At 54.8% G+C, this 21,032-nt stretch overlaps 7 protein-coding genes across 7 annotated transcripts; 4 read left to right on the top strand and 3 right to left on the bottom strand.

Moving 5' to 3' along the window:
• Window positions 1–1,299: 1,299 nt before the first annotated feature.
• Window positions 1,300–3,386, bottom strand: B0I36DRAFT_333055 (uncharacterized protein). The gene is made up of 5 exons (XM_046155168.1): window positions 2,698–3,386; window positions 2,544–2,611; window positions 2,386–2,476; window positions 1,965–2,325; window positions 1,300–1,894 (listed from the first exon to the last, which is right to left on the bottom strand). The coding sequence occupies exons 1-5, from the start codon at window positions 2,933–2,935 to the stop codon at window positions 1,513–1,515; spliced, it is 1,140 nt and encodes a 379-aa protein (XP_046006903.1). The 5' UTR covers window positions 2,936–3,386; the 3' UTR covers window positions 1,300–1,512.
• A 1,930-nt stretch (window positions 3,387–5,316) lies between these two features.
• B0I36DRAFT_296087 (uncharacterized protein) lies at window positions 5,317–7,125 on the top strand. The gene is made up of 4 exons (XM_046151882.1): window positions 5,317–5,722; window positions 5,846–6,005; window positions 6,069–6,372; window positions 6,447–7,125. The coding sequence occupies exons 1-4, from the start codon at window positions 5,577–5,579 to the stop codon at window positions 6,935–6,937; spliced, it is 1,101 nt and encodes a 366-aa protein (XP_046006902.1). The 5' UTR covers window positions 5,317–5,576; the 3' UTR covers window positions 6,938–7,125.
• A 428-nt stretch (window positions 7,126–7,553) lies between these two features.
• Window positions 7,554–10,233, bottom strand: B0I36DRAFT_387574 (Rieske [2Fe-2S] iron-sulfur domain-containing protein; the record flags this gene model as incomplete). Its single annotated transcript, XM_046161191.1, has 5 exons — window positions 7,554–7,699; window positions 8,822–9,219; window positions 9,309–9,535; window positions 9,590–9,696; window positions 9,774–10,233. The coding sequence occupies 5 exons, from the start codon at window positions 10,231–10,233 to the stop codon at window positions 7,554–7,556; spliced, it is 1,338 nt and encodes a 445-aa protein (XP_046006901.1).
• A 577-nt stretch (window positions 10,234–10,810) lies between these two features.
• B0I36DRAFT_376902 (2OG-Fe(II) oxygenase superfamily protein) lies at window positions 10,811–11,988 on the top strand (the record flags this gene model as incomplete). The annotated part of the gene is made up of 3 exons (XM_046160509.1): window positions 10,811–10,844; window positions 10,904–11,587; window positions 11,639–11,988. 3 exons carry the CDS (start codon window positions 10,811–10,813, stop codon window positions 11,986–11,988), a joined length of 1,068 nt encoding a protein of 355 aa, XP_046006900.1.
• A 648-nt stretch (window positions 11,989–12,636) lies between these two features.
• Window positions 12,637–14,324, top strand: B0I36DRAFT_353452 (major facilitator superfamily domain-containing protein; the record flags this gene model as incomplete). Its single annotated transcript, XM_046157215.1, has 4 exons — window positions 12,637–12,757; window positions 12,828–12,895; window positions 12,968–13,218; window positions 13,373–14,324. 4 exons carry the CDS (start codon window positions 12,637–12,639, stop codon window positions 14,322–14,324), a joined length of 1,392 nt encoding a protein of 463 aa, XP_046006899.1.
• A 1,064-nt stretch (window positions 14,325–15,388) lies between these two features.
• Window positions 15,389–17,982, top strand: B0I36DRAFT_376899 (FAD-binding domain-containing protein; the record flags this gene model as incomplete). The annotated part of the gene is made up of 3 exons (XM_046160508.1): window positions 15,389–15,438; window positions 16,533–17,736; window positions 17,770–17,982. The coding sequence occupies 3 exons, from the start codon at window positions 15,389–15,391 to the stop codon at window positions 17,980–17,982; spliced, it is 1,467 nt and encodes a 488-aa protein (XP_046006898.1).
• Window positions 17,983–18,441: 459 nt separating this feature from the next.
• On the bottom strand, window positions 18,442–19,420 carry B0I36DRAFT_252219 (uncharacterized protein; the record flags this gene model as incomplete). Its single annotated transcript, XM_046150668.1, has 3 exons — window positions 18,442–18,611; window positions 18,671–18,852; window positions 18,954–19,420. The coding sequence occupies 3 exons, from the start codon at window positions 19,418–19,420 to the stop codon at window positions 18,442–18,444; spliced, it is 819 nt and encodes a 272-aa protein (XP_046006897.1).
• Between the last annotated feature and the right edge of the window lie 1,612 nt (window positions 19,421–21,032).

The following is a 21,032-nucleotide window of genomic DNA, read 5'->3' as shown; positions in this document are numbered from 1 at the left end:
TGGTAGTGTCATAACCTGTACTGCCGGATGTGTAGCGGTTTGTACCGGATGTTTGGCAATTAGAAAGGCGCTCGGCGCCGGACATATTTCTGGATGCAACAACGCCTATCATGCCTGCACGCATGCATGCAACCACAAATTCGCCCACAAGTCGCTCTTGGACTTGGACTGGGACTGATTTTTCCGTCGCAATAAAAATTTCTGCATCATCAGATTATACCAACCAACTCATGATGTGAGGCTCATGCCAACCTCGATCGGTCTATAAATATGTTACAGAAACAGTAACACTGAGCGAGACGTTCGCATACACTTCTATCTGGTTACAAGACAAAGAACAACAGGATTCGAACGGCATGTCTGTGACAGGAGCGAACCAACAGGGGACGACGGTTTGGGCAAAGGAAATACAAACAGGTAGGCTGGCAGGATCGGGCCAAGGACAAGGGCAGATCACGCGACAACACCGTCACGGGTTTCTTATGTAAGCACACGGTAGCGATAAGGGTTCCAGTTACAGGAACGACGGTCATGGAGTTATGCATGACCGTCACCCCACGAAGACTGACGGCCACCTCGGGGGACATGACCGTCACCCGAAACGTCATGACTGCAAAGAGGCATGACAGGCACGGTGAAGGCAAGGGCATATATATTGTGAAGAACTTCCGAGACTGACAGTCATTACCTTTATACTTCAACGATCAATCTAAGTATCATTCTTACCATCACTTGAACCAGTCACGTCACTGACGAGATTGATATCTCTTCAAGGAGACATCGCAGCCCTAGAGAGAGAATAACATTTGATACGTTGTGAGATTGAACAAACCTTACCTACTGTACAGAACAGCAACCTATGAAACCCCGACTAGATGGGTGACCCCGGAGGTCGGATCGTGATAATGTAATGGGATTTGCTCGGTATGACCTTTATCTGTGCAACAGACACGAACTCTTGGATGTACACAGTAACTAGTTGCGTATCGTTCTACTGTAGGCTGTCCGGCTGCTATCGGTTTTGTGGGTTCCTCGGGTTATTACCTTGAGTGGAAAATATGGGGGTAGAGAGGAAATCTGGGGTAAAGGGTATTGAGTAAACCCGCTAGAAAAGGGACTAGAATGAGACGGACCTGCTACGTGCATAGACCTTTCGTAGGACATGACATGTGTGGGGAGAGAATGAGCGAGACTTCATGGTATGCAGGGATGCCGTTGGCGATGTGCAGCGCCCGGGCCCCTTGATTTTCACTTAAAACCGCCCTGGAATAAGACAGTAGGGTCGTTGTAATAGGGCTAGCCAATATATTCATTCTAAAATTTTAGCCGTAGTACGAAAATTATTGAACTCAGTAGTAGGTCTCCTTACTACTATAAACATTGGTATCTAACGTTACACGGTAGTTATTCTATTTGGCCGGGAGTAATTGAGTAACTCATTGGTATATTATATCATTCAGTACTAGGTATCCGCGCCAAGTTCAAATTCTGCGCCTATTGAAAGCACCAGCTCTAAGCCGGTATAACCTTGTCGACTTGCATGTGGAATCCTGTATGCTTGTAAATTTTGTCGGTACCGATGTCCAGGTTATCCATCTCCATGCCCTTGGCGCTCACCGCCACGATCCCGCGCTCGCTGCCGTCGTCGGCATCGATGCCATACCCGCTCTGGATATATCCCCCCTTGCTTTTCCGGTACGTGGCCTGCTGCCGGGTGTCTCTCGTATTCGGGGTCTTGCTGAGGGTCTTCTTCGAGCTCAGTGGGTTGCTCCGCAGGCCGAGCTTGTACGAGACGAGGCGGAGGATGGGATGCAGGGCGGGGAAGGACGCGCACCAGAGGCCGATGTGGCCCTCCAGATCGGTCCAGGGGCCGATGGTTGACATGTTGTAGGTTCTGGGAGGGAGCGATCAGAATTGTGGTCACACTCAAGTGGGACAGGAGCGAGAGGGTGTTTAGGACGTACGGGTCTTCGAGGAAGAGCAGCGTCTTCAGCATGATGATGCGGACAATTCCAGTCACGACGACGAAGATGCCAATGCTAAAGATCAAGACCACCTGGATCTTCTTGTTCGAGTGTAGCATTTTCTTCCAGATGATACAGATCGGGAGTGCGAGCAGGGCGATGTCGATAATGATGCCGATGGCCTGGTGGGCCACCATCATGGTGTTCTCCTCCTGCGGCGTGACGCAGTTCAATCCGGGCGTCGTCGGGACCAGCCAGATGTCCTTGATCGGTTTGCACTCCGTGAGCCTGTAGAAGAAGCATCCGAGGGTTTGCGCGATGATCAGGAGGCCGACTCCATAGCCGATGCGGGTGTATAACACTGGCAGACATTCTCAGCGTTGGGTCATCAAAGGATGCGATGCCGGCAGTGTTTCCTTACCTTCAGTGCTCAGGCGGGGCAAAAATGCGATGATGGACAGTCGCATCAATCCGGTGCCAATGAAGTAAATCAGGGTGTTGTTTACGAGCGACTGATTGTGGTTCGTTAGCACCTTTTTTCCTCGTCAGAGGGGGGAGTGTTGCCGCTGGATATGGTACCTCGAAAAATTTCGCTATGAGCTCTGGCGGAACCAACCAGACGTGCGCACCGCTGCCATACTCCACAGCTACGATCTCATGTCAGCGTTTCCCTGCCTTTGTCTCTCTCTCTTGTTCTCATTGCGCCGCCTTTGGGCCGCAGGATGCACCTTACATTTGATCTCTGACGCAGACAGGGCCACCACACATCCCCAGGACAGGAAGGCGAACAGGTCGTCCAGGCCGGGCACCTTGACCATGAAGGCTCGCACGTACAGCCGCGTGCCAACGACCAGTGTCGTACATACTATGAGGGCGACGTTGAGCCCGAGGACCTCGTAGCCTTTGTAGTCGGGGGATGTCGAGAAGTGGCCTAGTGTGCTGGGATCCGGGATCCCATCCGGGCTCGACATTTTGTCTGGTCCGGGAAGTCTGGCTGCGGACTCAAAGAAATGGACCCAAGAGGACCCAGCGGGAGCGCGATAGATGGTTGTCGATCTGAGCTTGTCTCGCAGTCCGGGACCGTGAGCGACGATCACTAGTTATGTATCCGTACCCACACAATTGGCATCAGCTCATCCTTGACCTGGGTGCGTGCTGCCATGCAGAAGTTGCAAAACGTGAGGGCGAGATGCAGACTTGGCCAGGGGTTTGGGGTTGCAGCCGGGCTAAGGGCCAAGTCCCCTCCTCCCCGTCTCCCTGTCGCATCAGGAACCGGTTTGGCATCCGGGTTGCATGCCGGCACCGCAGACCATACGAGTTAAGCTTGGAGAACCTACCAAAGGCAGCAGGCAATCCAAGAACCCCCGGGACGACGGGATCGGGGGAGCTTTCCGGACATACCTTTCTCGCAGAAGACTGGGGGATGGGGAATAGTGGCCCGACCCGGCGCCCAGCTGGAGAAGCCATGCTATGCCAGGTTGGATTGTGGCTTGTCAATTCAGGAGTTCGCCGGAACTAGCCCACTAGGGAAGGCGCGGATTGGCGAGTAGGAAGGGTGCCATGCCGACTTGCGCAGGGATTTCAAATCAAGGTGCCTGCAGTTTTGCGGATCTTTGCCTCAAAGATTACAGAGCTGTGTCAGAAAGGTCTTGGTCCGCAGGGGCCCCTTGCTGGATCAGGGTGCCAGCCGTGTCACCTAGCATGTGTTTTAGCTGTGAGTTCCAACTTTAATAAGATAGCCCCGTCAATGCCTATACGACGTTCTTACCGTAGAGGAAGATCCAGGCCGACACAGAGCGAATTCCTTACTATATTCAAGAGATAATAAGGCTTGAAGGCGGTAATGAGTACAAGGAAGGACGGCGGATTAGACCTAAGGGTAGGGATAATACTTAGGAGAGAGTCCTATAGCGAGTCCGACAACAACCTCGGGCGACGTAGACGCCGACAGAGTTGGGCTGGGATAGCCTACAACGTGGTTAAAGATAACCTCACTTCCAGTGGCAGCATTGGCGACGGCGACCTGCAGGGGACCCTTGTACTAAGGCCTGAACTAAGACTTTTTTTTAACGGGCTTCCCTACACATGGGCGCCTTCCTGCAGCGGGCGGCCCTTGCAGATCATGACATAGAAAACGCAGGGTCACGCCCGCCTGTCGGGGGTACTTCTCAGCCCCAAACAAGGGGCTAATTATGTGGTTGCAGCACCTGGGTCAGGTGAAGAAACCTCCCGAGCCGCAGGGTTCGGGCTTATGCTTGCCCTTTTCGTCTCGCGCTTCGAAAATCTGCAGGCCGTTCCATCGTTCGAGGTCCTATCATCTATCGAAACCGTCTGCTATTACCATCGCTGCAATTAATAGGCGTTTGTTTTGCCCTGCGCCGGTAACGTACAGTTGGCAAACAAGATGAGGTTGTCAGGCTGGCTCGCAGATGTGGGCTCAAACCAGCTGCGTAATAATTTGGCCACCCCATACGAACAGGGTTGGTTCCTCATCATGGTCCTGGACTGGCACCGTCGAGTTACCTGTTTATCCTTGGTGCCACGCGGTCTGGGGTGGGTATGCTCCATGGGCTGAATCAATGCGCCCCAGCTATCCCTCCAGGGGCGGTGTCGACACCACAACCCTGTGTCAATGTGGCAATTCACCGATTGAGTTCGCGTTTTAACAGTACTTTTCTCTCGGCTGAGATTTGCAGGGATGACGTGTACGCAGATATTAGGAAGTAACGTATAATTGCACTAGTCCTTCACGTGGAATAGCTTTGCTCAACTTATAGTTACCAGTTAACCACCAGGTACGTCTTGTCTTATTAGCAGAGCAGTTATAAGGTAGCTGAGAGGGCTTTGGTATGTGTGCCAAATTGCATAAGTGTGTCAAAATAGATATTGAGGGCTGCCCGCTATAATATCTATGAACTAGGGTAACAACTAGAGGAGACATCTGAACAGCGGGGCACCTACAAGGGTGTATAGTTCCTACCGTCCGCAAGGATATGGTAATTACCCGGAGTTCTAGATGCTGCAATAGCGTCAGACTCCAAGCGACCGCAAGCGACTAGTGGCCCGGGCCCCCTCAGCGGCGTCTGCCCCTTGCAAGACCATGTCGGCCAGCAAGCCTCTTCGGGAAGTCATCACCGCTGGACATGGCAACATGGCAACGACAGTAATCGAGTCATTGAGCCAAGTGGGACCAGACGGGGCATCCCGACCGCTAAGCTGGAGGATATGCAGGACATGGTGGCGGACACGAGGGACCCTTAGCTGGTCCAGAGGGCATCAGCTCCTTGCCTTGGCAGTAGAAAGCCGGGCGGAGGAGGGGCGGCCGACCGATAGAATCATGCCATTGTAGCCCGTCGACGATGACCCGACACCTGAGAAATGTAAACTAAGATGATTGATTGATGCGGCATCGGTGCGGAGGCCGGGGAGCGAGACTCTCCTTTTCTTATATATATTTGTAGGTGCCCGTTCTCAATCAGAAACATCGGGATCTACAACTGCAGTCCCCCGCCCGACTTCCGTTCTCTTTCTGCAGCTCAGGGTTCAGCCGATTGTCAAAGCCCCCCGGTGAAACCTTTCCCCAGCCACAAGGACCGTCACAGACCCATCAATATGCACTTCCTTTCGCTCCAATCGACCCTGCTGCTGCTGACCACGGCGATCGCCTTGCCCTGCGTCAGTGCCGCGCCGCAGGCCGTCGACAGCGTTACATCTGATTCTGCTTCAACTAGCGGTGGCTTGCTCGTCAGGAAGGAGTGGTGAGTGTTACTATGCCTTGTTTTTCTCTCCTTGCTCTCCCGGCATGGCATGGGGGCTTGCTGCATGTGACCACATGGCCATGCGGGGAGTGCCTTGCAGGACGCACAGCTAACCGTCGACAGGCGCAAGCTTCCTAAGTCGGACCGCCTGGCCTACATCCAGGCCATCAAGTGCCTGCAATCCAAGCCTGGCAAGACCGGTGGCGCCTACGACGGGGTGAGAAGCCGCTACGATGACTTCCTGGCTATGCACATTATCCAGACCGACTTTGTGCACTTTAATGTACGTACTTGCCTACCACTGCCCCCTGGCGTGGGGATGAACGGACACTAACCCGTCCCTCAGGGACAATTTTTGGCCTGGCATCGCTGGTTGCTCCAGCTTTGGCAGCAGGATCTGAAGAACACGTGCGGGTTTAAGGGAGCCATCCCGTACTGGGACTTTACCTTGGACAACACCCAGGCGGGCTTCCCCAAGTCGCCCGTCTTCGACAACACTTACGGCTTCGGAGGCAACGGCGAGTTCATCGCCGATATCAGCGATCCTGTCCTATTCCCCGTCAAGACCCCGACTATCATGCCGGGCAGAACCGGAGGCGGATGCATAGACAAGGGACCCTTCGCCGGCCTCGTCGGAAACATGGGCCTCGGTAAGGCTTCCGTCCATCACCCTCCACTTTCGTTTCTTGACCCGCACATGGGCGTGCGCTGACATGAAAGACAGGTCTGAACACGAGCTTTTCGCCCAACTGTGTCCGTCGGGACTTCGATCCCCTCTTTGTCTCGCTCACCATCAGCCCGGCCAACGTCAAGACCATGTGGAACGCCAAGACCTATGACGAGTTCAGCGTCGCCATCCAGGGCCGCAGCTTCGACGTCGCGGGCTTGACCATTCACGCTGGCCTGCACCTGGGCATCGGCGGCCAGGTTGGCGACGCCTCGGACATGTATTCATCGCCCGCGGATCCGCTGTTCTACATGATCCACGGCGCGCTCGACTGGGCCTGGGACAAGTGGCAGCGCGCCGACTGGAACAAGAGAAAGAATGCCATCGGCGGCCCCGACGTCAACTTTGCCTACCCGTTCAACTTTTTCGGCGACATCCCTTACAAGAATGTCACCCTCGACACCCCCCTCGACTACCCCTTCTTTGGTAAGAGCATCAAGATCAGAGATGTCATGGATACTGCGGCCCTCGGCTACAGATATGAATAATTAGTCACAATGGGATGATATGTATTGGCGTCGTGCTACTAAAGTTCGGGTTGAGACAAGTCGATGTTTTGCGCCTAAATGTTGCGTAATTATATATATACACCGTAGTGGCCTTTTTAACCAAGATTACTAGTCTAACACTGAGATACTGCGGTTGGTCCCGTGTCCATTTGCTCGTCTCCACGCAGTCAAGACCAAGAATAATCTCGTTATCATTGGTCGCACTGTTGTACAGAGCAGTCGTGCTAGTGTGTAGTCCGGCATTGGTGAGTGCGAACTCTTTGGTTGACTGGTTGGGGTGCATATTCAGGTAGGCGCAGTGCTCAAAATCGGCTGGAGACTCGGCGAATATCCCAGACACCTGCGCCTCTCTGGCGTCCTTGTTGTCCAAGCCATGGCAGTCATCCTTTCACTGTCCGGAGCCCGTGCTTATCGCTGACACAGTTTCATGTTGCCATGCAAACAGGCTGAGATCGTTATTCTCACTAGCAACCTGTTGCTGCAATCGTTCGAAAGACTTTATCCTTTCACTATAAAGTAATGGCATGGAGATGGCAAAGATCCCAAGGAGCGAGTATACGCGATCTTCTACCCGCGTAGTCTGCCGGCTTGCTGCTCAGGATATCTTGCGTCCCACGGGAATCGATGCCAGAGACTGTGCGCCTTCGAGCACGGCCTCGTCTATGTTGGTCATTTCAGAAATGGCATGGACGAGGTCGCTCTTAGAACCGATAAAGTTCCACTCGCTGTCGAAAAACTCTACTATAGCGAGAGCAATCAGCTCTTACAGCGTCCAGCCCCTTAACTACCATCGGTAGCCCTTAATTTTATACCCCGTATTTAAACGCAGTGAAAACTAAGGGGTTTGTTTCCCCTCGACCGCCGGCGAGGTAGCCTCGCTAGGATAGGTAAGTAAAGTAAAAGCCTTAGAGCGATCCGTGCTGACCCTGCGTAGCGTGCTAATAAGGAATTAAGAGCCTTAGTAGACACTATTAAAATTCTAGCCTGAAGGCTAAGTATATACGTTTTAAGCTGTAGTACTAGTTAAGCTTGCTATTTAATATATTCCGCGTACTGCTAAATCTTTTGGTCTGTTGGCCGAGCGGTTTAGGGCACCGTTCTTGCACTGCATTCCACGCCTAAAGATTTTAGACGAATGACATTATCGCGTTGTACGAACATCCGCGTCTATGTCAGAGCTTGCGTTATATCCTCACTAATGAGAGATGTCTACGGTGAGGTCTCAAAGGCGGTGTAGACGTATTTGCTTTAATGAAAAGGAATGTGCTGTACAGATACGAGTTGTGCACAAATTTGTCCAACCATATTTCTTAAAACACATATCTGAGAGTATGAATTGCGGATGAAATGCTATGTAGATAGATCGCCACTGAATTGCAACTCCCAGCATCAAGCAGGCGGCACTTGAGGTGTCCAGTTGTTGCGATCTTGGCATTCCAGCCAGCCGTAGTTGGCCGAGTAGAACTGAGCGATGGCTGCTAACTAGCTCCATATAACTAGACACTCACCGCGTTCGGGTTTAAGCGCGACCCATGTAACTCTGCCATTCACAACCACGGCCACCAACCCCTATAACGTCACTTTATCCCATCGGGCCGAGGCTGTGGGTATAGCATTCCCTTCGGAAGTGGCAACTACATTTTATGGCGACAGTGGCCGGAGTGGGACACGTGATTGCTGTCGAGCCGATGTGTCCTCTTTGGTTCCATGCCGCTTGCTACAGGACGGCAGTATTGGGAGCTCAGTTGATTTACAATGTTGGTTCTGCGCCACGCCTCTACAATTTCATTTATTCTTTCAAGTGTCCCGCACGCCCGTCCGGCCGTGGGGGTCACCAGACTAGTCGGCTATCCGCCGCTTTACACGCCGCGGCATCCAGACTCGCGCAAAAGTCCACATTCTCCTCGAGAGACGACTTGGTGCCGTCCATCTTGGGGACGGCCGGGCAGATCTCGCGCCCGCCGTTCGTCTCCTCCTCGAGCTTTCTGTGCGCCATGATCTGGGTGCGCACAGCATGCTGAAAGTACAGCGGGCCTCTCTCCTTTTCCGGATGCAGCTCCCCCGCGACAAGCACCCCAGCGTTCATATTCTTCTGCGCCCCGTCGCACAGGTCCTTGTCCTCGCTCAGGACCTGGTGGTAGAACTTGTTGATATCCTCAAACTGCTTGTCGGTGGCGTTCTTGTGCCTGAACACCTCGTTCTCGACTCGGCTCGTGGTTGCCGTCACGGGAAGCATTCGCTGGATGTAGAAGAAGTTGTCCCTGCACAATAGACGAAGTGCGCACCAATGTCAGTAATTGTCATGCGCACGCGGTTGAATGTGCGATCAGAAGAGAAGTGCAAAACATACGTCACGGTGGCCGAGGTGCTCGGGTAAAAAAAGGGAATGGAGCGCTGGAGGTCCTTGTCGGACCCTTGCTTGTTGACAATGGTGTGCTCGAGGCTGCTGGCGTTGGGGTCTACGCTGGACTGCGTGAGGTCTGACACCCCAGCGATGAGCGGTTGCGACGTGGGGCAGTGGTAGCACTCATTGGAGTTGTCGATCAGGCTCTTCCAGTTGGCGGCAATATCCATATCCTAGGCGTGGTCGAAGCTGTAGTCCTCAAAGTTGAACCCTTGCATCTTGGCAACGGAGCCGGCGAACCCCTTTTCCCAGCTGATGGAGGGTGTCTTGCTAGCCTCGAGATTGACCCAGATGAATCCGCACGGGTCGATGTAGACGTGGATGGGCAAGAGGTCTACGTGGTTGGCACTTGGGGTTAGTCTGGAGCTCGCCCATACTCCTCCACATTCTCTTGGGCAGCAGACGGCATACCGTTCTTTGACTTGTCGAAACCCTCGACCGTGTCGAACCGCGGCGCCTTAGCCAAGTTGCCTTTCAGTCCGTAGGACCAGCCGTGGTACTTGCAGCTCAGGATGCTGGCCGTGCCCGACTTCTTCTCGAATATTGGGTATGCGCGATGCCTGCACATGTTGTGGAAGCCATTGATATTCCCCTCACGGTCCAGTACGAGGAAAAAGGAGAAGCCGGCGTGCGTGGAGGTGTGAAAATCGCCGGCCTTGGAGAATCTGTGCTGGTGCGTGATGAGGATCCAGCGCTGCGAGAATACGGCGCGGCGCTCAAGCTCGTACATGGCCGGGCTCCTGTACCACGACGCCGGCAGGTTCAGGGCAGCTGACGGCGCTGCCGCCGAGGTGCCCGAGCCGAAACCAAAGTATCGTAGCATGATCTCCTGTGTCTGTGTGGTGTTGAGGCGTACGACGTTGTCGCTCATAAGTTCTCAATGTCGAGAGGCAGAGCGAGTGTGCTTGACTTGGATCCATCCACTTCATGATTGTCAGCAGCACAATACTCTATTGACCCGATGGCCGGCGGCCGATTTGCTGTCTTGACCCCTCCCGATGTCGTTGGGGAGGCTTATCGCGATGTAGCCCTGACGAATCCTCTGTGGAGAGGCTAAAGCGTAAGGGGACGAAGCGGGATTCAAAGTCGGCCCAGTCCCCCACTCTTGAGATGGTGGTCTCCCACTCTTGAACAGGCCAATGGGGGCCCCATACCCAATGATCAGGGTTTTGGAGAAGCGCAATTGCGCCACCCCGAACTCTCTTGCCTTCGGTACACCAGGGATGTGGAACTAGGCACGGCACCCCGCGTCGCCAAGGTTATCGTGGGAGGACCAGCTCGGGTGCCGAGTCCCCAGGGAAGTCCGAGCTTAAATCAGAGTTGTCAGTCAGAATCGCGTGCGAACGTGCCATCTTGAGATGCAACATCATCACTGCTGCCAGAGTCGCAAGTCATTTACGAACAAAATCATTACATTTTTGAGAATAGTTCACTGGGGGATCAACAAAATGGCACCGCAAATCAGTCTCATCGACTTTTCTGGCATGCCCTCTTCCTTTCTTTTGATAGCGTTAAGACACAGAACTAACACCCATGTCCAGGCTTCTACTCGCAAGACCCGGCGGCAAAGCAGAAAATTGTCGACCAAGTACGGCAGAGCTGCAGTTACAACGGCTTCTTCCAGGTCATCAACCATGGCGTGACGGCAGATCAATCCCGGACCGCGATGAACCTGGCCAAGAAGTTCTTTGACCTGCCCCAGGAGAGCAAGGACAAGGTCCGCAAGGAGAACAACACGTGGAACAGGGGCTACGAGATGATGCGGTCGCAGATTCTGGAGGCCGGCACAAACCCAGAGCTCAAGGAGGGCTTCTACATTGGAGACGAGATTCCAGAGAGCCACCCTTACTTCGTCCACAAAAAGCTCAACAGCGGGCCGAACCAGTGGCCGCAGGATATGCAGGACATGTCACCGCAGGAGTTCAGCCAGACGGCCATGGAGTACTACCACGCCGTTCTCAAGCTGGCGTCCGACCTGCTGAAGGTCCTCGCACTGTCTCTAGACCTCGACGAGGACTACTTTGTGCAATTCATGGACGGTGCCGTGGCTACCATGCGCTTGTTGCACTACCCCACGCAGCCAAAGGACGCCGACGACAAGCTCACGAGAGGCATCGGTGCGCACACAGACTTCGGAGCCATCACTATCCTGCTGCAGGATGAGGTGGATGGACTTCAGGTCTGGGACGCAAATTCAGGCGGGTGGATCGATGTACGTGCTGGATGTATTTACCCTCTCTACGCGTTTTATCGATTGACCTGATCTTCTGCGACAGGTCGTTCCAACAGAGGTGCCTTTGTCGTGACTCTGGGGAATCTGATGCAGCGCTGGACGAACGAGAAGTACAAGAGCAATATCCACCGCGTGATCAACAAGTCTGGACGCGAACGTTACTCCATCCCGTTCTTCGTGTCTGGCAACCCTGACTACGTTGTGGACTGCATTCTCACGTGCAAGGCTGCAGAAGAGGAGACCAAGTTCCCGCCAATCACTGTCGAGCGCGCCGTCATGGCAGGATATGCCGAGTCATACGGTCGCGCACAAATGTACAAGCAGGGGCTGGCAGAGGCAGGGCAGGAAGCCCTTTCAGCCAAATCCGTGCCCGTGGTGACATCCTCGGCGTGAAATGGACAGCTTAGCTCCTTGGTTGCAAAAGAATTAAATCAAATTCCCGTTCCCTCTGTGCCAAAGTTTGTATGTCTGGGGTTTAGATCAGTCAACCACAGCCGGCTGCTGGCTCAGCTCTGGATCTGCACCTGAACAGTTTGCTTCCTAACCATTCAAAACCGCCACAACGCCCAGAGTCAGTTCGTCACAACAACCGGGGGCAATTTGTCACCACGTTCCCGGTGCTGACCAAGACTTCTTCCGCGATGGGATTCCCCCACTGTCCAGAGTGGGGAAGAAGGGCAGTGCCTACCTCGTAGGGGAGGCTGCATCAGGGTTGCGACCAGCTGCGCGGCACAGCGGAAGCATACCCCCGACTGCTGTTCCGCGCGATTCAGCAGTCATACCTAGGACTATCATGATAGCCTAGCAGTCTGTCGGGAAGTATGGTAGACCCGTGCATGGAGCACAGCCAATCGTGTTCGCAATATTTTACCAGGCTCATGGAGGTGTTAGTGATAGGTGAGTACTTATCGAAACAAACCGGGTATTATATAGAGATGAATTTTGTGAAGTGCAATAAGACTTTGCATCATATACGTCTCCGAGTAAGCTGGATTTGAAGAATCTCACACAATATAACTTGAAGCAAACAAACGAAGCATGATGTGTGAGGGTAAATCAGTCAACCCTGTAGGCGATGCTCGACCACAGCATTCCAGCAATAACGGCGACTATGGCGAAAGAAGCTACGATGTCCTCTCTCCCGAGATCAAGAGATCCTACGGTAAGCAAACAGGCATCTCTGCATGTCCTGGAAAGCGAATCCGGGCTGACATATACGGGTGTTGTTTCAGTCCGGAAGATGGATCTCTGGCTTTTGCCTTTTCTGACCATCATGTACTTTTTCAACGCGATCGACCGGGTACGTCTCCAAGATCAGCACTAGACACGTTGTCGACACATTGACTTGCACTCACACACGGCCTACTGCCAGACAAACCTTGGTAATGCGCAGACTGACAGAATGGGCACGGCCCTCGGATTTATGGGTGAACAATACTCGATACTCATCTTGTTCTTCTATATCCCCAACGGTCTGTTCGACTTGCCTCTGAACCTGCTCACCAAGCGATTCTTGGCTCGGGTTATGCTGCCAACCTTGATGACTGGCTGGGGTGCAATGTCGCTGATCCAAGCTGGCTGCAAGAGCTTCGCGCCACTGCTAGTTGTCAGACTGATCCTTGCGTAGGTCAAATGCCCCTTTCAAGGCGTAGGGACGTAAATTACACTGACCAGGAATAGCACATTTGAGGCTGGCTTCTTTGCAGGCGCCATTTTCTACCTGACCCTCTTTTACACGCGGGGCGAGCTTGGTTTCCGCATCGCCTTTTTTCGGCAGTGCCCTGCTGGCTGGCGCCTTCTCTGGGCTCTTGTCCTTCGGCGTGTTCCAGATCTCCCACCCATATGTGCAGGGATGGCGGTGGCTGTTTATCATCGAAGGTGCACTGACCGTCATCTTTGGTGTCGTTGCGTTCTGGTGGCTGCCCGCCTCACCGCAGACGACGTGGTTCCTCAAGCCAGAAGAGCGTGAGGTCGCACGGCTTCGGTCACTACGTGACGGCTCCAACGCCGTTGGCGAGGAATTCAATTTCAAAGAATCCTTCCGCAGCTGGAAAGACTGGAAGTTCACCCTGTGGTGCATCATCAGCTTCACCTATCCGGTGGCCTTTGCCACGACAGCCAACGTCCTGCCCCTGATCCTTCAGCGCTTCGGCTACTCCACCGTCATCACCAACCTGCTCACGCTCCCGCCTAACGTCTGCGGCTTCCTCGTGCTGCTGGCGGTGACGTACAGCTCGGACCGCCAGCGCGAGCGTACGTTCCACATTGTCGGCAGCCTCGCCCTGAGTCTCACGGGCTTCATCATCCTGGCCTGCCTCTCAGACCAAGCCCCGCATCGTGTGGCCGTGGGCTACTTTGCATGCTTCCTCCTGACCAGCGGTGCATACATCCCAAGCTGCCTCGTGCACAGCTGGCACAACAACAACAACCTGAGCGAGAACTCGCGCGCCGCAACCACAGGCCTGCTCGTCGGCCTGGGCAATCTCGGTGGCGTCCTCTCAGCCACGACCTTCCGCACTGCCTACGCACCGCGATACATCCCTACCCTGGCAGCCACGGCCGGGTGCAATGTCGTGTGCATCTTCTTCACTTTGTGGATGGGGCTGTGGCCGAGGCGCGACAATCGTCGCAGAGACAAGGAGCAGGGCGTCGTGCTCAAGGCCGAGCAAGTCAACACCCAGCACCTGGCCGACGGCGCCAACGATCCGAGTTGGCGGTGGTTCCTCTAGTATTCGCGGTCCTGCTGAATGATGGTTGATGTTAAGGAAGAGAATGGAGTCAGAGTGGAGTAGGCAGGCTACATGTCTTCTGTCTGATCTCGTCGAGCCATATATCGCAATGCATTTGCTTTCAAACCGCTGCTAGTCGTACGGGCATCAATAGAACTGCTGACAATTAGTCGGAGCGGAGGGGTCAAACACCAAATGGAAGTGTACACAGTAGCGTAAAATTGTTCAGATCTTCAATGGGCTAGATCTAAGACGACTTCCGGTCCTTTCTGCCACCAGTCTATACGCGTCATGTTGCTGCTTAATATGCCTTTACCACTTTGTGACTCCTCCGTCGACGAGTATATCTGAGCCTTGGCAGTACCTATGCCGAGATAGGGTTAGCTGTGCCCAGTAAACGATGGCGACTAGGTCAAAAGTCAATAAGATAAACGTACCGGCTGGCATCGCTAGCCAAGAAGACGCACGCTCCCTTGATGTCATCCGGGTCCGCCACCCTGTTCGACATGATTTTATCCTTCCACCCGTCAATGAGGTCCGGGAATGGCGCTGTCATCTCGGTCCGTACGTATCCTGGGTTGATGGAGTTGACGCGGATGCCATGCTTGTTGAGCTCGGCCGCCATGGGCGCAACCATGGCCCGCACGGCGCCCTTTGTCCCGCAGTATGCGCTGGACCGCTGGGAACGGATCGCAATGTACGAGGCGATGCTGGCCACGAGTATAATGCTGCCGCTGCTACCGCCCGAGACACCGTCATTTGTTGTCGCTGTGGTCGTCGTCAACGTCGCGGCAGACTTGGCCTTGATCATGGCCTTGGCCGCTATCTGGCTTGCAAAGTAGACGCCTCTGCAGTTGACGTTGAATAGCCGATCGTACTCGTCCTCCGTGGTGTCCAGGAACTCGACGTTCCGGTTGACGCCCGCGCACGCAACCATGACATCCAGCTTGCCGCCAAAGTCTCCGTCGACAGCGGCGAAGCCAGCCTCGAGTGACGCGCGGCTCGTCACGTCGACGTTGTATGCCCGCGCGCGCACGCCATAGTCCTTGTCGAATCGTGCAGCGATGGCGCCAGGTGAGAACGGCGAGCTTTGCTGGTCCCAGGATGAGGGAGAGTCGCTGGCAATCAGCGCGTCAAAGATGGCGACGTCGGCACCAGCCTCAGCGAGGCCCTCGGCAAAGGCCATGCCGCAGCCCCGGGCCCCGCCAGTGATGACGACTACTTTGCCAGTAAGAGAAAACTGAGCAAGAAGACTGTTAGCATATTCGTGGTTTATCAGCACCGATGGCAATTGAGAAGAGCTTTTGCTGCCTTACTTTGCTCATTTTGCCTCGTCTTTGTGTCTTTCCTGGTGCTTGGAAGCGCTAGTAACTTGGTTCGTGGTACGCCAAAACACTCTCTTGGGTGAAGCCTCGTCTGGGTGATCAAACAGTAACAGAGACAATCCTTTACGTCACTGGGCTTGATGGATGCTAAGCACCAGAGGCTTCCCACTGCTTCAACTTGGCAAGATACCATATCCAGCCCGACGACTATCTCCAACCGACTTTGCTGCTGTTCTCCAAGTGCTCAGCGTGGTGTGGAGGCCAGCAGAGATCCCCACTCTCTCCGGACGCCTGCAACTGAATCTAATCCTTGATAGTCAGGAGTGGGGTGGCATGTCAGATGTTTTTGCAGCCCGATATATCCAAGAATTGGGGATCGCCCGGCTGGTGGAGTCTGGTAGGGTGAGAGGTAGGGTACGCACGCAGACTGATACCGGGTCCAGACTACCGAGGAATGCCCCACGGACGCCAAGATTCCAGCCATCAAGCCACCATGACAGCCCCGATGTCGCGCATCCCGCGTGTGCTTGACGAGGCTGGACCAAGCAATCAGGGATTGCTCTCCTTCGATGATCGCCACGCCACGTAATGGCTAAGTCTGGGCTATTGTATAGACCACAAAAACAGTCATGAGTTGACAGCTCGCCGACACCGCAAAAGACGCGGAGTACAGATAGGCGAGGGTGTCTGCCGGTATCTGCTGGGCTCTACGAGCTGTTTGCACCTTGTATAGCCAAATCGTTTTTCACAATGTCGTCTCAGCACCACCAAGATAACAGACAGAACGGTAGTAGCCCCTACAGGCTACAGCGGAAGATCGAGAGGGATGATGCGAGCCGTTTGAAGGTATGCTGTCACGCCTTTGCCTCTGCCGTCTTGCCAGTACTAACGCTTTGCAGATTGTCATTGTGGGAGGCGGCTTGGGGGGCCTTGGGGCCGCGATTGGCGCCTTGCTCGCCGGCCACGAGGTCGTGGTGCTTGAGGCAGCCACAAAGATTGGTGAGATCGGCGCCGGCATCCAGGTTCTTCCCAACTCGGCACGCGTCCTTTTTTCCTGGGGCCTGCATGACGTCCTGGAGCCCTATGCGACGACGCCGAAATACTGCCACTTTGTCGGCTGGCGCGGCAATAGGCTCGGGGCCATGAATTACCACGAATACGGCCGGGCTGCCAGAGGGGTCTTCTGGGACCTTCATCGCGCGGACTTGCACCGGTGCCTGCTCAACAGAGTCATTGACCTTGGCGGGCATGTGATGACTTCGGCTCGCGCGACTGGTCTGTCAGTCAACGAGGAAGACGGGGACGCTAGCACGAGCACAACGACCGTCACTCTTGCAGACGGTCGCCAAATCACGGGCGACCTCGTTGTAGGCGCCGACGGCATCAAGTCCAATATTGACGAGCTGCTGGTGGGCCGGACCCACCCCCCGACCCTGACGGGAGATATTGCCTACCGGCTGCTGCTCGACACGCGCAAGCCGGACATCATGGATGACCCGGAGCTGCGCAACATGGTCGAAGAGCCACAGGTGACATACTGGGTCGGGCCGGACAAGCACGCCGTCACCTACGTGCTGCGCGGCGGGCACCAGCTCAACATGGTCCTCCTCGTGCCCGATGACATGCCACTGCCTGCTGCCCAGGGCCAGGACTCTACTAGCAGTGAAGACACCCTGGCCACCGGCGCGGGTACAGCCGATGAGATGCGGGCTCTCTTTGACGGCTGGGACCCCCGCATCTCGCGCTTGCTGGCGACCTGCGACGCAGATTCGGTCCTTAAGTGGCGGCTCGCGATCCGGCCAGACTCGAACCCGTCGCGGTCCTGGTCGCACCCATCGGGCAGCGCGACACTGTTGGGTGATGCGGTCCACGCGACGCTGCCGTACCTGGCGAGCGGCGCCGCCATGGCCCTCGAAGACGGCGGCGTACTGGGCCTGTGCCTCGCGCGCATCTGCGACAAGAGCCGGGCTTCCAAGCGGGCTGCCCTGGCTGTGTACGAGGCCCGCCGCCGCCAGCGCACGCAGAACGTCCCGGAGCGCGGCTCGCACAACCAGCACGTGTTTCACCTGCATGACGGGCCCGAGCAGGTCGAGCGGGACGCGCGTTTTGCCGAGTATTAGCGCTGGGACGCACAGTGGTTCGCAGAGGGCAAGAGTGCTCGGACCGACGGGCCCACGCTACCAAAGTCCGCAGAGACTGGCAAGGACCCGCTGCCTTGGAGGTATCACGGCATTGGCCGGTGGCTATTGACGTATGACATGTTTGACGATGTCGAGGTTGGCTTTGATCGGTATCATGCCACGGCGACGCCGGCTCCAACACCCCGGATTTGATGTAATTAACTTCATGTTCGGGTAAGTCCATAGACATAGACACAGCAGAATACAGACATCATTTGACGAACGCCCAACTTGTAAATGATTGAACGCGAGCGCTGGTTCCAAGGAACTAGCAGAATGATTGGGTTTGGGCTGTTTCTAGTACTGGTAGATAAAATATACCCGGCAGCAACAAAGCCTACAGTTCAGTGTAAGGAGGGTGGGTTATTCGTTTGTGTAGCAAATTTGGGCTCAATTGATCGACACTGTAAACAACTAAATTCCCTGGCAGTTGTCTGACAAGCGGGTCACACATGGAATACAGCTGGTTGAGCATCCCATATTCACGCACAGAGCGATGCGCAGAGCATGCCTCCCGAGAACCTCCTTTCTTGGCACAAATAAGACAAGAGTTTGATCATTTCTAAAAGCTTATATATATATAATTTGATGCCGCCATCGCCATCCCGTTGACTATTTAGCAAAAGTTGGATAATCAGTATATCCTTTTTCGGGAGGGCTTGCGCCGTAGAAAGTCGACCGGTCGTACTTGTTGAGCGGCCAGCCGTTCTCCAGCCTCGCCACAAAGTCTGGGTTGGCAATGAAATGCCGGCCAAACACGATAGCGTCCGCGGCGCGGCAATCTGGACCTCTTCGTCGTCACCACTGCCGCTGCTGGCACTACCGGAACTGGCTGGGAGACCCCCCTCGAGCTTGGCGACGGCATTGTCTCGCCCAAAGTTGCCTGCGGCCAGGAAGGCGACTCCGCCAGCCTTGAGGATGTTGCGGAATGGTGTCAGGCTGTTCTTGATCTCGACCCTGGTCGATGAGAGTGAGGCGAGCTTCTGCTCCTCACTCAGGACCTCATCGAAGCGGGGCTCGACCCTGCACATAAGCTTTGGTATTAGAACCAGACATTTCGGATGGGATCTTTTGCAGAATGGGCAGTGAAGGCATGGCGCTCAGGTTGTCATGCTAGTACGTACATATGGACATAGGCGGGCCGACTCTTTGCCGGCAGTTCTGCAATCTTCTGGCACAAGTACGCCCAGTGAGTGTTGGGATCGCTGTCGCGAGTGTCCTGGAAGTAGTTGTAGGGACTCAGCCGGATGCCCACGCGGTCGGCGCCGATAGCTTCGGTGACGGCCCGGATCACCTCGAGCGGGAACCGGCAGCGGTTCTCGACGCTGCCGCCATACTCGTCGGTCCGCGTGTTAATGTTGTCATGCAGAAACTGCTCGAGCAGATAGCCATTGGCGCCGTGGATCTCGATACCATCGAACCCAGCCTCGGTGACGGCGCGCTTCGCAGCGGCGCTCCACTCGGCAGTCAGATTGTGGATTTCCTCAACCGTCAGAGCCCGGGGCGGGTCGGCTTCGCAGGGAACGCCATCGAGGTACGCGCCGCTCACGGGCCGGACGCCCGAGGACACGGATTTATTACCTCCGCGCATGGCGTATTACCCTTCTTCTACCTCTTCCAGCTACCGTTGTAGCCCGTTTTGCCGTCTCTGTCCTCCCTTTTAAGCTCGTAAAATGAGCTTGCTGAGTCTTCTACCTACATCTCGGCGTCTGTCGTTTCCTCATCCGACACCTCCTCGTACGACGTCTCATCCTCCCACACCTATTCCTCCAACTCCGCCCGGGCTTCACGCCGATCGTACGCTACCGCGCCGAACATTTCACAGTTCTCCCCGTCTACCCCGTCCATAAACATCCCTAGTACCGCTCGTCGATATCGCACCAGCCTAGATAAACTCCTCTATCCCTAGTCCATTAGCCTTCTCTGCCATTCCTTGTTTTGCCTGCTGCTCCTTCTTAATTCTCTTGTCCTCTTCCTCTTCCATAACGATAATCACCTCTACTATCTCTCCATCCCGCCGGCCTCTTCGTCCCGTCTACTATATATAATCCACGAGCCCGTACGGCTCTTCCGCGTGGATAATAACGCAGATTCCTGCGAGATCGACGCCTGTCCCAAGCCCTGTCGTTGCTATAATCCACGGGGACGCTCTACGGCAGCTGGTCTATAAACCTAGCACCTCCTGCCGTACTACCGTCTCCGTTTCGCTATGATAATACTAGCATCCGATCCGTTCTGCTAGCTACTCGCTGTTTTTTCTTCGACCGATAGTACACTACGCCCTTCTTATCGCCCTCCACCGTGCCGGAATCGTTCTTTTCCAGAACCAGTCGTACTATTTCGTCCTAGACCGCATTCCTCTTTCCTTTTCGTCGTCCTCTCCCGCTTTGCAGCTTATCCTAGACCCGATTAACCGAATATCGGATGTTTTTCTTCGTCGTACGCCCTCGGATAATTCCAGCGCTCTTCGACATCATCTTCTCCCGAAACCAGCCTTGCAGTATCACAGGGAGCGTCGCCGTTAGCATAAGTACCGGGTATCCGAACCGGAGCACCTCGGCGAGCCCTCCCAGTGCCTTCCTATACCCGATATCCGTAATGATCGTATCGTACTCGTCGGTAAAAATCCGTCGCAGCTTATCCTCGCCTCGTAGCATTTCGACATAATTCGAGAATTCGTAGTGCCCTGCCTGGTTTACACTAACGACGACGAGATAGACCACTGGAACCCCTACGTCGAGGCCGAGTTCCCCGTCGTCTAACGGCTTCCAGTAGACGCAGCTAGTTCCGAACGAGCGAGCCCGCGCTAATAGATCGTCGATGAGGGCGACGAACGCTACGATTACGACGCTAATCCCTCCGTCCGTTCCAGTATTGCTGGTACCATAAACAACAGGCTCTCTCCCGCCGCCTGTCGGCTGTACGACGATCTGTTTGGAGTGTAGCATGGCCTGCTCCTGCTCGACCGTCCTCCAGCGTGCTCCGGCGCCCACAGTCGTCTCAAGTCCTTCTTGGACCTGCTGTGTGAGGTCCTGCTGCTTAACCGGAACTTCTACGGTCCCAGATGGATCTTGTTAAGGTTCCCCTTCGTTCAGTCATGATTGACGTCACGGATGCATGAGCCAGCAATGTCTCCTTCGTTTAGTCTTATCAGACGTCACGGACGGTAATGATATCGAAGCAGTCCAAGTCGGAGATGTAGT

Source organism: Microdochium trichocladiopsis, assembly GCF_020744255.1.
Source record: "Microdochium trichocladiopsis strain MPI-CAGE-CH-0230 chromosome Unknown B0I36scaffold_10, whole genome shotgun sequence".
NCBI classification, from domain to species: domain Eukaryota; kingdom Fungi; phylum Ascomycota; class Sordariomycetes; order Xylariales; family Microdochiaceae; genus Microdochium; species Microdochium trichocladiopsis.
This window is presented reverse-complemented; position numbering and strand designations above follow the sequence as displayed.